At 44.2% G+C, this 17,844-nt stretch overlaps 1 protein-coding gene across 14 annotated transcripts in view; it reads right to left on the bottom strand.

Moving 5' to 3' along the window:
* LOC140195221 (uncharacterized) overlaps positions 1 to 17,844 on the bottom strand; it is a 276,914-nt gene that overhangs the window by 211,699 nt on the left and 47,371 nt on the right. For 9 of the 14 annotated variants that reach the window (XM_072253210.1, XM_072253212.1, XM_072253214.1 and 6 more), the window contains exons 2-4: positions 14,165 to 14,291; positions 13,116 to 13,317; positions 3,621 to 3,721 (exon numbers count right to left, since the gene is read on the bottom strand). In XM_072253210.1, coding sequence (XP_072109311.1) covers positions 3,621 to 3,629 — 9 coding nt within the window. In that variant the 5' untranslated portion in view covers positions 3,630 to 3,721; positions 13,116 to 13,317; positions 14,165 to 14,291. Of the gene's footprint in view, positions 1 to 3,318; positions 3,545 to 3,620; positions 3,722 to 4,657; positions 4,750 to 13,115; positions 13,318 to 14,164; positions 14,292 to 17,844 lie in introns of all 14 variants that reach the window. The other 5 variants (XM_072253206.1, XM_072253213.1, XM_072253205.1 and 2 more) reach the window with 5 other exon arrangements.

Below are 17,844 nucleotides of genomic sequence, written 5' to 3'. Positions count from 1 at the left end.
TTGTAAAAAAAAACAGATCACTCCCTACTTTGTACATAGTTTTCTTTCTTCTTTTGATTGTTCTTTCTTTCTTCTCCTATCTATAAGTGTCTCAGATAAATGTTATGTGGCGATCTGTGACAAATATGACTATATGATATGTATGTACAGTATATACATCTTATGGAAAGTTTTGTTTGATGATGAACTTCAATAAAAAATAAATTACAAAAAAAAATAACAAAAAAGGAAAAGGGACCGAAACAAAAGTTTGGGCACCTTGCATTGTTTGTGTGTTACTTAGTAACACCCCCTTTGGCAAGTACCACAGTTTGTAAACACTTTCTGGAACCAGCTAAGAGTCTTTCAATTCTTGTTTGGGTGATTTTTACCCATTCTTCCTTGCAAAAGGCTTCTAGTTCTGTGAGATTCTTGGGCCGTCTTGCACGCACTGCTTTTTTGAGGTCTCTCCACAGATTTTCGATGATGTTTAGGTCGGGGGACTGTGAGAACCATGGCAAAACCTTCAGCTTGCGCCTCGAGGCAGTCTATTGTGGAATTTGAAGTGTGTTTAGGATCATTTTCCTGTTGTAGAAACCATCCTCTTTTCATCTTCAGCTTTTTTACAGATGGTGTGATGTTTGCTTCTAGAATTTGCTGGTATTTAATTGAATTCATTCTTCCCTCTACCAGTGAAATGTTCCTCGTGCCACTGGCTGCAACGCAAGCCCACAGCATGATCGATCCACCCCCGTGCTTAACAGTTGAAGAGGTGTTCATTTCATGAAATTTTGCACCCTTTTTTCACCAAACATACTTTTGCTCAGTTCTATTTTAACTTCATCAGTCCACAGGACTTGTTTCCAAAATGCATCAGGCTTGTTTAGATGTCCCTCTGCAAACTTCTGAAGCTGAATTTTGTGGTGCGGACACAGGAAAGGTTTTCTTCTGATGTCTAACTGAAGGAAGAGCTAGTAAGAGATTTGAAAGTGGGAGGGGGAGGGGGAGATCCAAAATGATAGGAGAAGACAGGAGGGGGAGGGATGGAGCCAAGAGCTGGACAGTTGATTGGCAAAAGGGATATGAGAGGATCATATCCCTTCCTTCAGTTAGTCCTGACGAAGGGTCTCGGCCCAAAACGTCGACTGTACCTCTTCCTAGAGATGCTGCGTTTACCAGCAACTTTGGAATCTTCCTAAAGGTCTTTTGCAGTCAAACAGGAGTTTTCATTTGCCTTTCTAGCAATCCTACGAGCAGTTCTCTTGGAAAGTTTCCTTGATCTTCTAGACCTCAACTTGGCCTCCACCGTTCCTGTTAAGTGCTATTTCTTAATTACATTACGAACTGAGGAAACAGCTACCTGAAAACACTTTGCTATCTTCTTATAGCCTTCTTCTGCTTTGTGGGCAATTTTTAAGTATTTTAATTTTCAGAGAGCTAAGCAGCTGCTTGGAGGAGCCAATGGCTGCTGATTGTTGGGAGAAGATTTGAGGAGTCAGGGTATTTATAAATCTTTGAAATTTGCATCACCTGGCCTTTCCTAACGATGATTATGAACAAGCTATAGCCCTAACAAGGTATTTAAGGTCTGAGACCTCAGTAAAAGTTATCTGAGAGCTCACATCTCTTGGGGTTTCCAAATTTTTGCATGGTGTTCCTTTCCTTTTCTCACACCCTAAAATTGTACAAAACAAAAATAAAACACTAATCTTGCTTAAAATGTTGAAAAGAATGTTTCATCTTTAACTTTATGACTTTTGGAGATCAGTTCATCTTCTACTCACTTAACTATTCACAGTAACAGAAATTTTGACCAGGGGTCACCAAACTTTTGCATGCCATTGTATATGGGTTCTTTTTTTTTTATGGGTTCTTTTTTATGGCCATGATGGGTTTTTTTTCCGGCCTTTTTTTATACATGGGTTTTTTGGTTCTTTGTTTCAGGGCTGCCTGTTAGGAGACAAATCTCAGGTTGAGTAATGTATATTTAGATATTTAGATTAGTCCTCATTTATTGTCAATTAGAAATGCATGCATTAAGAAATGACACAATGTTCCTCCAGAGTGATATCACAAAAAAAAACAGGACAAACCAAAGACTGACACGGACAAGACCACATAATTATAACATATAGTTACAGCGGTGCAAAGCAATACCATAATTTGATAAAGAGCAGTCCATAAGCACGGTAAAAAAAAGACTCAAAGTTCCGATCAACTCCCGATAGTCCCGATAGCAGGCGGCAAAAGGGAGAAAACCTCCTTGCCATAAACCTCCAGGCGCCGACAACTGCCGATGCATTGGAAGCATCTGACCACAGCCGACTCTGAGTCCGTCTGAAAACTTCCAGCCTCTGACCAGCCCTCCAACACCGAGCACCATCTCTGCCGAGTGCTTTGACCCTGCTCCGGCTGTCGAGCAACAAGCAAAGCCGAGGACTCGGGGCCTTCTCCTCCGGAGATTCTGGATCACACAGTAGCAGTGGCAGCGGCAGCGAAAAGGGCACTTCAGAAGTTTCTCCAGATGTTCCTCCGTTCTCTCATGTCTGTCTCCATCAAATCAGGATTGTGCACGGCACCCTACTTGACAGATTACAGATATCATTCACCAGAGTGGCCGCTGCGCGCTGTTGCACCGCCATCTTCTCTCCTCCTCCCATATATAGTTGATAATAAATGTACTTTGAACTTTGAAATATAGATGCACAGTGAAGAGTAGTCTGACTGGTTGCCTCATGGCTTAGTATGGAAGCTCAGAGCCCAAGAACGGAAAGACCTACAAAAAGATAGTGGACACAGCCCAGTTCACCACAGGAAACGCCCACCCCATCATTGAGCACATCGACAAAGAGCACTACCATAAGAAAGCAGCATCCACCATCAAGGGCCCCACCATCCAGGCCATGCTATCTTCTCGTAGCTACCATCAGGAAGGCACACAGGAGCTTTAGATCCTCTATCAGCAGGTTCAGGAACAGTTATTACCCTTCAATCATCAGGCTCCTGAACAATCATGGACATCTTCACTCACCACAGCACTGAACACAACCTATGGACTCACTTTCAAGGACTCTACAAATCATGTTCTCAGCATTATATATTCACTTATTTATTATTAGTAGTAGTCATATAGTAGTATTTACAGTTTGTTTTCTTTTGTACATTGGTTGCTTGTCAGTCTTTAATTGGGTGTAGATTTTTTTGTTCTAGTGTGAATACCTACAAGAAAACAAATCTCAGCATAGTATTTGGTGACATATACTACTTTGATAATAAATTCACTTTGAACATTCAAAATGATAAATAAAATTCTATAGCTGACTCACTGAATATACTCACAGCCAATGCAGATTTCTTGCCTTCTGGGAAGTATAAGGATGTGAGGAATAGACAGGAAACTGGAGCCATGACCAAATCCAGATCAAGCAAGAATTCACTGGCGCAACAGACTCTACTTGCCTTATTTTTAATAATATTTCTTACATTCCTTTGGTCTTCTGAGCTCTCCAGGTTACATCATGGAAATAAACTCAAAATAGAAGCTCAGACTAAGGAAGGAGTCTCCCTTTAGGAGAGAATAAGGAAAGATTTAATCGTAATCAACAAAATGTGTCTATTTTAGGCCTACCCAGTACCCTTACCTGAAACATATTTTGTTCAGCTCTTTTGCACAAGGTGAAGTGATCCTGAGATCATCCTCTTCAGATATTTTGATTCTTCAGATTTTTTGTATTTCCCAAACCTGCAGGAAATACAGTAAATGCAAAATACAAGTTTGATGCCTCAAATATCAAAGAGTGGTAAAGATGGGTAAAACATAGAAACATAGAAGTCTACAGAACATTATTGGCCCTTCGTCTCATAATGTTGTGCCAACCATGAAACTCTAGAAACTGCCTAGAATTTCCCTACCATATAGCCCTTTATTTTTCTGAGCAAGATTTTTCACAATCTTGAAAATGGCAATTAGACTGCAATATGAACTGTTTGTCCCACTCCCATTAGAGAGAAGGCTATGTAGGCTCCACACCAGGGCTATCAGACCTGAAAACAGTTACTTGTCCCAAGTAAGGCTGATCAACACCTCCACTCACAAACTCCGTTTCCTGTCATTCACCTTATGCCCAATGAATCTACGTCCACAAGCCTACTTATATGTTTATATTTATTGTGCTTTTTTATTACTATTGTGTTTTTTTTTAATCTTTTGTGCTGTATTGGATCCAGAGTAACAATTATTTTGTTCTCCTTACACATGTACAGGAAACGTTAAAGGATATGTGCCAAATGCAAGTTAGAAGGTCTATTTCAGGAATACAGTTTGGCCGGCATGCTTAAGTTGGGCTGGATTGCCTGTTTCATCCTGTACAATTGATTCTGTTGCTAAAGTTTTCCCCATCCTTAGATCAAAGTTGCTCAGTTTCCCCCTAAATTCCGATAAATTGATACATTTTTAAAAAATCACTCACTGTTATGTCATGCATGCATCTGTATGCATTAAATATGGATTCAATGATGTCCCCACAGCACTGCCCAGCCCGATTTTTTGCCAACCTATATAAACCAACTCCACGATCAATCTAACCCTTCCCTCCTGCACTACCCATAACTCTCTTCAATGCCCCTGCTGTATCAGTCTCTACCATTGTCCCTGGCAATGTGTTAAAAAACAAACTACCTTTGATATCTCATATACGAGAAACTGCAGATGCGGGAAATCCAAAGTAATACACAAAAACTGCCGGAGGAACTCAGCAAATCGAGCAGCATCTAATGGAAAAGAATAAACAGTCAACATTTTAAGCTGAGATTCTTCTTCAGGACTGTGATGGAAGTGAGGAGATGCCTGAATTAAAAGTTGGGGAGAGGAGAAAGAGACTAGCAGTAAAGTGATAGGTGAAGCCAGTTGAGTGGGAAAAGTCAAGGGCTGGAGAAGAAAGAATCAGATAGGAGAGTGGACAATAGGAGAAAGGGAAGGATGAGGGGACCCAGGGGGAAGTAACAGGTAAATGAGATATAATAAAAGGTCAGAGTGAAGAATAGAGGAAGGGTAGGGGGAAATTTTGATCACCAGAAAGAGACAAAAGAAAGCCTGACTTGCTGAGTTACTCCAGCATTTTGTGTGTGTTACTGTATCTTTGACACCTCCCCTAAACTTTCATCCATTTATCTTAAACAGATGTGCTCTGGCATTGGCCATTGCTGCCCTGGGATAACAGTGCTGGCTACCTACTGTCTATGACTCTAATGTTATACACCTCTATCAAGTTGCCTCTCATCCTCCTTCATTCCTAGCTCACTCAACCTTTCCTCATGAGACAGATTTTCCAATCCAGGCAGCATCCAGCTAAATCCCTGCACCCTCGCTAAAACCTCCATATCCTTTCGGTAATGAGGTGATCAGAACGGAACACAATACTCCAAGTATGGTGCAACCACAGTTTTATAGAGATTTGTTAGGCTTTGTTAACTACCTTATCACCAAGAGATTGGGGCTGAGAGGGAAATGGATTAGACGTGATGATTGTAGGGAAGACTCGATGGGCCAAATAACCTAATTCTGCTCCTATATCTTATGGTGTTATGGTCCATCAACTTGCATGGCGACCTCAAGGACTTTGGACCCAAGATGTCCTTGATTCTCCACACTGCTAAGAATCCTACCATGTGCTCCATCTTGAAGTTTGTTCTTCCAAAAAGCATCTCTTCGCATTTTTCCAAACTGAACTCCATCTGCCATTTCTCTGCCCAGCTCTGCATTGTGTCTATTAGTCTAACGTAACCTGCGAAAATCTTCTACCCTTCTACACTTTCCACAGCACCCCCAATCCTCGTGTCATCTGCAAACTTACCAACCAACCCTTCCACTTCCTCAGCTAACTCATTTATAAAAATCACAAAGAGCAAGAGTCCTATCAGATCCCTGGAGAACACCATTAGTCACCGAACTCTTGACAGAATATGCTCCACCTACTATCATCCTCTTCCTTGTAAGCCAATTCTGAACCCATACAGCAAAGTTTCCATGGATACCATGCTTAAAGACTTTCTGGCAGAGTCTACTGCAGGGAACTGTGTCAAATGCCTTATGAAAATACGTACACACCACATTCTGTTCTAACTTCGTCAGTTTGATTCGCCATGTCCTTGAAAAACTCAGTGAAGCACAACCTGTTCCTTACAATGCCATGCTGATTATCCCAAATGTTACTCCAAATGCTTGTGAAAGCTGTCCCTAAGCAGCCTCTTCATTAGTTGCCAACAACTGAAATAACACACACTGGTCTATAATTCCCAGGATTATTCCTATTATCTTTCCTGAACAACAGAATAGCTTTTGCCATTCTCTAATCCTCTATCCTCCTGCAGCTTGGGAGGACGGAGGATCATTGTCAATACCCCAGCAATGTCTGCCCTTGCTTCCATAGTAACTTGGGATATATCCTGTCCAGTCCTGGACACTTGAGCAGGTAAGCTGTTGCAGTTCTAACTGAAGTGATGCTATGTGAGAGTTACAACCCTCTATGAACTTTTGATTCCATCAACCTTAAGGGATTGTGGAACATCTGATCCAGTTTGTCCTCAACTTGCATTTGCTTCATAACGAATGTAAAACAAAACCATTATTTATGAAGGCCAGTAACAAATATTGTCTCTGTTCAGTCTTTCATGTTGCATTGCTCCACCTCAACTCCAACAAATGCTGGGAACTGTATGCACTTTGGTAGATGAAAGGAAAGGGTTGACTATTTTCTAAATAGAGAGAAAGGGACCTGAAAATCCTTGTACAGGATTCCCTAAAGGATAACTTGCAGGTTGTGTCTGTGGTGAGGAAGGCAAATGTGATGTTAGCATTCATATAAAGAACACTAGAATATTAAAACAAGGATGTAAAGTTGAGATTTTACACTGGTGAGGCCTCATTTGGAGTATTGTGAGTAGGTTTGGGCCCCTGATCTTAGAAAGGATGTTCTGAATCTGGAGAGGGTTCAAGGGAAGTTCATGGTAATGATTCCAGGATTGAATGGCTTGTCATATGAATTGAACTGAGTTTATTACTTACATCCTTCGTATACATGAGTAAAATCTTTACGTTACATCTCCGCCTAAATGTGCAATGTATAGTAGTTTATAATAAATAGTATGTACAACAGGACAATCAATGTAACATAGAAATACAATTGTATCAGCGTGAATTAATCAGTCTGATGGCCTGGTGGAAGAAGCTGTCCTGGAGCCTGTTGGTCCTGGCCTTTATGCTGCGGTACCATTTCCTAGATGGTAGCAGCTGGAACAATTTGTGGCTGGGGTGACTCAGGTCCCCAATGATCCTCTGGGCCTTTCTTTTACACACCTGTCTTTGTAAATGTCCTCAATAGTGGGAAGTTCACATCTACGGACGCGCTGGGCTGTCCGCACCACCCTCTGCAAAGTCCTGCGAATAAGGGAAGTACAGTTCCCATACCAGGCAGTGATGCAGCCAGTCAGGATGCTCTCAATTGTGCCCCTATAGAAAGTTCTTAGGATTTAGGGGCCCATACCAAACTTCTTCAACCGTCTGAGGTGAAAAAGGCACTATTGTGCCTTTTCCACCACACAGCCGGTAAGTACAGACCACGTGAGATCCTCGGTGCTGCTTATGCCAAAGATGTTTATGAAGAGCCTTTGGTGGCTCTGGGGCTGTATTCACTAGAATTCAGAAGAATGAGGGGTGACCTCATTTGAAACCAATTGAATGGCAAAAAACCTTGAGTAGGATAGATGAGGAGAGGATATTTCCTATGATGGGAGAGTCAAAGACCAGAGGACAGAGCCTCGGAATACAGGGGTGCTCTTTTAGAATGGAGGCAAGGAGGAATTTCTTTAACCAGAGAGTGGTGAATCTGCGGAATTCTTTGCCACAGGCAGCTGAGGAGACCAAGTTTGTATGTATATTTAAGGCAAAAGTTGATAGATTCTTGATTGGTCAGAGCATGAAGGGATATAGAGAGAAGGCAGGGGATAGGGGCTGAGAGGAAAATTCTATCAGCCATGAAGAAATGGCGAAGCAGATTTGATGGGCCAAATGGCCTAATTCTGTTCCTATATATTATGGTCTAAAATATTTGCCAAGACGGCAGCTACTCAAATATTTAGCAGTTAAACTGAAATATGCTGATGGTTCTTCCAATTATGCACGTTTGAAGATGGAGCTCCAAACTTCCTTGAGTATAGGAGCAAAAGCCCTTTAGCAAAATAGGGCTTAGGTGAAATTCAATTTGGAGATTTCCATGAAGTTTTGATCTCCTTATAGAACATAGAACACAGTACAGGCCCTTCGGCCCACAATGTTGTGCCGACCCTCAAACCCTGCCTCCCATATAAGCCCCCACCTTAAATTCCTCCATATACCTGTCTAGTAGTCTCTTAAACTTCACTAGTGTATCTGCCTCCACCACTGACTCAGGCAGTGCATTCCACACACCAACCACTCTCTGAGTAAAAAACCTTCCTCTAATATCCCCCTTGAACTTCCCATCCCTTACCTTAAAGCCATGTCCTCTTGTATTGAGCAGTGGTGTCCTGGGGAAGAGGCGCTGGCTATCCACTCTATCTATTCCTCTTATTATCTTGTACACCTCTATCATGTCTCCTCTCATCCTCCTTCTCTCCAAAGAGTAAAGCCCTCACTCCCTTAATCTCTGATCATAATGCATACTTTCTAAACCAGGCAGCGTCCTGGTAAATCTCCTCTGTACCCTTTCCAATGCTTCCACATCCTTCCTATAGTGAGGTGACCAGAACTGGACACAGTACTCCAAGTGTGGCCTAACCAGAGTTTTATAGAGCTGCATCATTACATTGTGACTCTTAAACTCTATCCCTCGACTTATGAAAGCTAACACCCCATAAGCTTTCTTAACTACCCTATCTACCTGTGAGGCAACTTTCAGGGATCTGTGGACATGTACCCCCAGATCCCTCTGCTCCTCCACACTACGAAGTATCCTGCCATTTACTTTGTACTCTGCCTTGGAGTTTGTCCTTCCAAAGTGTACCACCTCACACTTCTCCGGGTTGAACTCCATCTGCCACTTCTCAGCCCACTCCTGCATCCTATCAATATCTCTCTGCAATCTTCGACAACACTACAACACCACCAACATTTGTGTCATCTGCAAACTTGCCAACCCACCCTTCTACCCCCACATCCAGGTCATTAATAAAAATCACGAAAAGTAGAGGTCCCAGAACAGATCCTTGTGGGACACCACTAGTCACAATCCTCCAATTTGAATGTACTCCCTCCACCACCACCCTCTGCCTTCTGCAGGCAAGCCAATTCTGAATCCACCTGGCCAAACTTCCCTGGATCCCATGCCTTCTAACGTTCTGAATAAGCCTACCGTGTGGAACCTTGTCAAATACCTTACTAAAATCCATACAGATCACATCCACTGCACTACCCTCATCTATATGCCTGGTCACCTCCTCAAAGAACTCTATCAGGCTTGTTAGACACAATCTGCCCTTCACAAAGCCATGCTGGCTGTCCCTGATCAGACCATAATTCTCTAAATGCCTATAGGTCCTATCTCTAAGAATCTTTTCCAACAGCTTTCCCACCACAGACGTAAGGCTCACTGGTCTACAATTATCCGGACTATCCCTACTATCTTTTTTGAACGAGGGGACAACATTTGCCTCCCTCCAGTCCTCCAGTACCATTCCCGTGGACAACGAGGACATAAAGATCCTAGCCAGAGGCTCAGCAATCTCTTCTCTCGCCTCGTGGAGCAGCCTGTGGAATATTCCGTCAGTCCCCGGGGACTTAACCGTCCTAGTGTATCTTAACAACTCCAACACCTCCTCTCCCTTAATATCAACATGCTCCAGAACATCAACCTCACTCATATTGTCCTCACCATCATCAAGTTCCCTCTCATTGGTGAATACCGAAGAGAAGTATTCATTGAGAACCTCACTCACTTCCACAGCCTCCAGGTACATCTTCCCACCTTTATCTCTAATCGGTCCTACCTTCACTCCTGTCATCCTTTCTTTCTTCACATACTTGAAGAATGCCTTGGGGATTTCCTTTACCCTACTCGCCAAGGCCTTCTCATGCCCCCTTCTTGCTCTTCTCTGCCCCTTCTTAAGCTCCTTTCTTGCTTCCCTATATTCCTCAATAGACCCATCTGATCCTTGCTTCCTAAACCTCATGTATGCTGCCTTCTTCCACCTGACTAGATTTTCCACCTCACTTATCACCCATGGTTCCTTCATCCTACCATTCTTTATCTTCCTCACTGGGACAAATTTATCCGTAACATCCGGCAAGAGATCTCTAAACATCGACCACATGTCCATAGTACATTTCCCTGCAAAAACATCATCCCAATTCACACCCGCAAGTTCTAGCCTTATAGCCTCATAATTTGCCTTTCCCCAATTAAAAATTTTCCTGTCCTCTTTGATTCTATCCTTTTCCATGATAATGCTAAAGGCCAGGGAGCAGTGATCACTATCCCCCAGATGCTCACCCACTGAGAAATCTGTGACCTGACCTGGTTCATTACCTAGTACTAGATCTAGTATGGCATTCCCCCTGGTCGGCCTGTCCACATACTGTGACAGGAATCCGTCCTGGACACACTTTACAAACTCTGCCCCATCTAAACCCTTGGCACTAATCAGGTGCCAATCAATATTAGGGAAGTTAAAGTCACCCATGATAACAACCCTGTTATTTTTGCACCTTTCCAAAATCTGCCTCCCAATCTGCTCCTCTGTATCTCTGCTGCTACCAGGGGGCCTATAGAATACCCCCAACGGAGTAACTGCTCCCTTACTGTTCCTGACCTCCACCCGTATTGACTCAAAAAAGGATCCTGCTACATTACGGGTTTTTCTAGCTCTGGTCTCTGTACTGCATAACTCAATAAATCTATGGCCATCTACAGAGGTAATTGATTTTCCAAGCTATACAGCATGGAAGATGACTCTTCAGCCCAACTTGTTCATGCTAACCAAATTATCAAATACAGCCCTTTGGTCCATATCCCTAAAAACCTTCTCTATCCATGAAAATGACTAAATGTCTTTTAAATATGGTGATTATACACACATCAACCACTTCCATATATCTGGCAGAAGCTGCCTCTCAAATCCTTTCAAATCTTTTTGGACCCTCTTACCATGGGAGAAAAACTATAAACTCTCATTATTTGATAAATCTCTGTAAAGCCAGCCCTCAGCTTCCATGTCCCGGAGCAAAAACCCCAGCTCATCTACTTTCTCCTTAAAACTTAAGCCTTCCAATCCCGGTAACATCTCATATCTTTTCTGCACTCTTTCCGGCTGTGAGTTTCCTCCGAGCGCTCTGGTTCCCTCCCACTTTCCAAAGACGTTTGGGTTGGGTTAGGGTTAGTGAATTGTGGGTATGCTATGTTGGCACCAGAAGCATGGAGACAATCCTCACTGATTTGATTAAAATGTCACATTTCACTGTATGTTTTGATTAACAAGTGACAAAACAAAGCTAATCTAAACAACGTTGTGGGCAAACTCAGCAAATCTATAGAAGAGTAACTATAAAAGGATGAATGAAAGATCAACTACAGTACAAAAGGCAAGAAACTGTGCAAATGAAAATATAAATAGATAGTAATAAATAACGAGAACATGAAACACGATAAAGATCAAAGTGAGATCATTGGTTGTGGGCTAATCACAAACAAGAGAAAATATCTGCAGAAGCTGGAAATCCAAGCAACACACACAAAATACTGGAGGAACTCAGCAAGCCAGGCAGCATCTATGGAAAAGAGTACAGTCGAAGTTTCGGGCGGGAGGATGGGATGAGAGCAGATGAGCGTGAAATGGAAGATATGCGGTTGAAGTCAGTGTTGATGGTGGAGGAAGAAAAGCTGCTTTCTTTCAAGGAGAACATCTCCTTTGTTCTGGAATGAAAAACCTCATCCTGTGAGCAGATGAGGTGGAGATGGAGGAATTGAGAGAAGGGGATGGTGTTTTTACAAGTGACAGGGTGGGAAGAGGTATAGTCCAGGTAGCTGTGAGACTGCATGTGTTTATAACAGTCATCAATAGATAAGCTGTCTCCAGAAATAGAGACAGAAAGATCAAGAAAGGGGAAGGAGGTGTCAGAAATGGACCAGATAAATTTGAAGGCAGGGTGGAAGTTGGAGGTCAAGAGGATGAAGTCAACGAGTTCCGCATGGGTGCGGGAAACAGCACCAATGCAGTCGTCGATGTAGTATAGGAAAAGTGGGAGATAGCCACTCAGGTTGGAGGAACAACACCTTATATTCCAATCTGATGGCATGAACATCAATTTCTCAAACTTCCGGTAATTCACCCACTCCCCACCATTCTCCAATCCTCTTTTCCCTCTCTCACCTTATCTCCTTACCTGCCCGTCACCTCCCTCTGGTGTTCCTCCCCCCTTTTCTATCTCCCATGGCCTTCAAACCCCTTCTCCAGCTCTGTATCGTTCACCAATCAACTTTCCAGCTTGTTACTTCACCCCTCCCCCAACCTTTTAACTCTCCTCCTCATCATTTTTCCCCAGACCTGCCGAAGGGCCTCAGCCCGAAATGTCGATTGTATTCTTTTCCAGTGATGCTGCCTGGCCTGCTGAGTTCCTCCAGCACTTTGTGTGCGTTCATTGGTTGTAACAACGTCTGGATGGGCAAGAAAATATAATTATCCCCTTTGTTCAAGAGCCTGATGGTTGTGGGGTAGTAACTGTTTTTGAACCTGGAGTTGTGAGTCCCGAGGCTCTTGTACCTTCTACCTGGTGGGAGCAGCGAGACCAGAGAATGGTTTTGGTGGTGGGGATCTGACAATGTTTTCATGCGCTGGGAGTGTGTTACTTGCGATGTAACGGGCCGAATCCACTACCTTTTGTGGGATTTTCCGTTCAAGGGCATTGGTGTTCCCACATCAGACTGTGATGCAGCCAGTCAATATACTCTCCATTACACATCTATAGACATCTGTCAAAGTTCTATATGTCATGCCGAATCTCCAAGGACTCCTACGGAAGAAGAGGAGCCAAATCCCAGCTAAATCTATTAGTTTATAAAGCCCGCATTTTCTTTCTTTAAAACAGTATTCTGATCGCACGTACTTACCTCCGGTGTGTTTACATTAGAACAGTAAGCCCCAATGTCCTGTTTTTCCTTTAGATATGGAGAATCTAAGGGTCTACCAGTAGCAGTAATCCACGGCGAAATGTTTTTCCCTCATATCAACGCACACAATAAATGAATCAACCCCTCTCCTTCACAACACATCAATTTCACCAACACAAATCGGGTTGCGCCTCTTGGGTAACTAGGGAACGAGAAACGAAACAAAAGCTGGCGCCGTGAAAGAGCCGCAGTTGGGCTCACGATGTACTCCATCTGCAGCGCCCTCGTCCTCCCATTTCCTGCGCGCCACCTCCCATTCCCCCCACCCCCACATCCCATTCCCACCCCACCAGCTCCCATTCCCACCCCCCACCTCCCATTCCAACCCCCACACCACCCCCCACCCCCCACCCCCACATCCCATTCCCACCCCACCAGCTCCCATTCCCACCCCCCACCTCCCATTCCCCCCACCCCCACATCCCATTCCCACCCCACCAGCTCCCATTCCCACCCCTCACCTCCCATTCCAACCCCCACACCACCCCCCACCTCCCACCTCCCATTCCCACCCCCCACCTCCCATTCCCCCCACCCCCACATCCCATTCCCACCCCACCAGCTCCCATTCCCACCCCCCCACCTCCCATTCCAACCCCCACACCACCCCCCACCTCCCACCTCCCATTCCCACCCCCACCTCCCATTCCCCCCACGCCACCTCCTATCTCCCATTCTCCCCACCTCACATTCCACCCACCCCCACATCCCATTTCCACCCCCCCACCACCCACCTCCCATTCCCACCAACCACCTTCCATTCCCATCCCCCCACCTCCCACCTCCCATTCCCATCCCCCACCTCCCACCTCCCATCCCCCACCCCACCTTCCATTCCCCCACGCCATCTCCTATCTCCCATTCCCCCCCACCTCACATTCCACCCCATCTCCACCTCCCGTTGCAACCCCCACACCGCCCCCCCACCTCCCACCTCCCAATCCCTCCCCCAACCTCTCACCTCCCATTCCCCCCACGCCACCTCTCACCTCCCATTCCCTCGCATGCCACCTCCCACAGGTCTTGGCCCGACTGTACTCTTTTCCAGTGATGCTGCCTGATGAGTTCCTCCAGTGTTTTGTGTGTGTTGCTTGAGAAACGGAAGATGCTGGGAATCTGGATCAACACACACAATGCAGGAAGAACTCTGTAGCAGGTTAGGCAGACTCTATGAAGGGAAATAAACTGTCGACCCAACAATTCCTGGTTCTTGATCTCTAAACACCCTAACATATTTACACACTTATCTCCTGCTCTTCTATGTCCTTTTCTTTGGTAAACACTGAAGCAAAGTACCCATTAAGTACCTCATTCACATTCTCCACATCCAAGCAAGTGTTCCCCCCTTTATCCTTGAGTGGTCCTACTTGCTCCCTAGTTATCCATATACTCGGTGTATGTATAGAATGCCTTGGGATTCATCTTATTCCTACTTGTCAAGGACTTTTCATGACCCCTCTTGGCTTTCCTAATTTCCTTCTTTAGTTCATTTCTAACTTCTATATACTCCTCATGTGCTCCGTTTGATCCTAACTTTTGAAGCTTTACATACTTCTCCTTTTCCTTCTTGACTAAATTCATCATCTCTCTGGAATCCAAAGTTTTTTTATCTTTCCATCACTGCCTTCAAACAAGAACATACTTTTCCTTTACTCTGTGCAATTGATCTTTCAACACACTCCTCATGTTTGATGTAGACTTACCAGAAAAAAAGATGCTCCTGATTAACTCTCCTTAGTTCATGCCTAATGCCCTTGTAATTGCCCAAGTCCAATTTAAAAATCTCCTGCAAGGACCATCCAGTTTATCTATAGCTATCCTGAAAGTTCAGGAGTTGTAGTCATTGTTCCCTAACTGCTCACCCATTGAAAGGTCAGTCACCTGGCCGGGCACGTTACTCAACTCCAGTAACTGTACAGCCCCTCCTCTCGTTGGACTGTCCACATATTGATTTAAGAAACTCTTCTGGACACACTTAACAAAATCTGCCCCATCCTTGAAGGCCTCAGTTTATATGAAGGAAGTTGAAATCCCCCATGACAACATTTCTTTACAACACACAAAATGCTGGAGGAAATCAGCAGGCCAGGCAGTGTTGTGGTTTCTCGTTTCTCACAAACGACAAGGAGACGCAGAAAATCTTTCAAGAAGTTTTAAACTTTAATTTGCAAATCAAAGCTGAGACAATCAGAAAGGTAGTTGCTGACTGACCCTTGAGGCTTGTATACAGCATTTTTTATAGCAATTTCCTATCATAGATACATTATCATATCTAGTCAGCCTGTGATTACATATCATCAATATATCCGCTCTTGACTTTCCACTATTGTTTTACTCCCCAATTTAATTATGTCCTAGTTTACATTTTAGACCAGGTGTCTCCTCATCCCTAACCACAGTTATTTCTTAATTAGTCTTATTTTGACATACTGCCACATATTTCATTACCTCACTCGCCACCGTTATCTTTCTACTTGGTTTCATTCTAGTTCTCTTCATGAATTAATAGCGATTAGGTCAAAAGTCATGGCTACATAGTGAATACCCTTTATTCAGCTAGCAGTGGTTACATAGTAAATATAGAAAATATAATGTGTGCATTTGAGTAAATACTGAAATACTGTTGAGTAAATATTGTAAATACGGTAATACATAGAAAATACAATGTATGCGTTTACATTTTCCAATAGCAGCATCCACAGAAAAAAGTACAGTCAACATTTCGGGCTGAGACCCTTCAGCAGGCCTGGGGAAAAAAAGAAGAGGAGTAGATGTAAAAGGTGGGGGGAGGGGAGAGGTAACACAAGGTGATAGTGAAACCGAGAAGGGGAGGGATGAAGTAAAAAAAGCTGGGAAGTTGATTGGTGGAAGAGATACAGGGCTGGATAAGGGGGGGAATCTGATAGAAGAGGACAGAAGAGGCATGGAAGAAATAAAAGTGGGAAGGAGCACCAGAGAGAGGTGATGGGCAGGCAAGGACATGAGGTGAGAGAGGGAAAAGGGGATGGGAAATGGAGAAGGGGGGGGTCATTGCCAGAAGTTTGATAAACAGATGTTCATGCCATCAGGTTGGAGGCTGCCCAGACAGAATATAAGGTGTTGTTCCTCCAGCCTGAGTGTGGCCTCACGTAGAGGAGGCCGTGGATTGTCATATTAGAATGGGAATGGGAAGTGGAATTAAAATGGGTGGCCACTGGGAGATCCCGCTTCTTCTGGTGGACAGAGCATAAGTGCTTAGCGAAACAGTCTCCCAATCTACGTCGGGTCTTATCGAAATACACAAGGCCACCAGGTGAAGTGTTTCATCTGGAAGAGCTGTTTAGGGCCCTGCATGGTAGTGAGGGAGAAGGCATAGGGGCAGGTGCAGCACTTGTTCTGCTTGCAAGGATAAGTGCCAGGAGGGAGTTCAGTGGGGAGGGATGAATGGACAAGGGAATTGTATAGGGAGTGATTCCTGTGGAAAAAACAGAAAGTGAGGGAAAGATGTGCTTGGTGTGGGATCCCGTTAGAAGTGGCGGAAGTTTCAGAGAATTATTTGCTGGATGCGAAGGCCAGTGGGGTGGTAGGTTAGAGGAACCCTATCTCTGGTTACGTAGTGGGAGGATGGGGTAAGAGCAGACGTGTGTGAAATAGAAAACATAGAAAATAGGTGCAGGAGTAGGCCATTCGGCCCTTCAAGCCTGCACCGCCATTCAGTATGATCATGGCTGATCATCCAGCTCAGAACCCTGTACCAGCCTTCCCTCCATACCCCCGATCCCTTTAGCCACAAGGGCCATATCTAACTCCCTCTTAAATATAGCCAATGAACTGGCCTCAACTGTTTCCTGTGGCAGAGAATTCCACAGATTCACCACTCTCTGTGTGAAGAAGTTTTTCCTAATCTCGGTCCTAAAAGGCTTCCCCTTTATCCTCAAACTGTGACCCCTCATTCTGGACTTCCCCAACATCAGGAACAATCTTCCTGCATCTAGCCTGTCCAATCCCTTTAGGATTTTATACATTTCAATCAGATCCCCCCTCAATCTTCTAAATTCCAAAGAGTATAAGCCCAGTTCATCCAGTCTTTCATCATATGAAAGTCCTGCCATCCCAGGAATCAATCTGGTGAACCTTCTTTGTACTCCCTCTATGGCAAGGATGTCTTTCCTCAGATTAGCGGACCAAAACTGCATACAATACTCCAGGTGTGGTCTCACCAAGGCCGTGTACAACTGCAGTAGTACCTCCCTGCTCCTGTACTCGAATCCTCTTGCTATAAATGCCAGCATACCATTCGGAAGAGATGTGGTTGAGAGCAGCATTGATGTTGGAGGAAGTGAGGTCCCTTTCATTGAAAAAGGAGGACATCCTTTGTTCTAAAATGAAAAGCCTCTTCCTGAGATCAGATGCGGTGGAAATAGAGGAATTTAGAGATGGGGACACACACAAAATGCTGGAGGATCTCAGCAGGCCAGGCAGCATCTATAAAAAGAGTACAGTCGAGGTTTTGGGCCGAGACCCTTCAGCAGGACTGGAGAAAAAAAGATAAGGAGTAGATTTACAAGGTGGGGGGAGGGGAGAGAGAAATACAAGGTGATAGGTGAAACTGGGAGGGGGAGAGATGAAGTAAAGAGCTGGGAAGTTGATTGGTGAAAGATATACAGGGCTAGAGAAGGGGAAGTCTGAT

Source organism: Mobula birostris, chromosome 3, assembly GCF_030028105.1.
Source record: "Mobula birostris isolate sMobBir1 chromosome 3, sMobBir1.hap1, whole genome shotgun sequence".
NCBI classification, from domain to species: Eukaryota; Metazoa; Chordata; class Chondrichthyes; order Myliobatiformes; family Myliobatidae; genus Mobula; species Mobula birostris.
The sequence above is the reverse complement of the archived record's forward strand: the minus strand, read 5'-3'. Positions and strand labels throughout refer to the sequence as shown.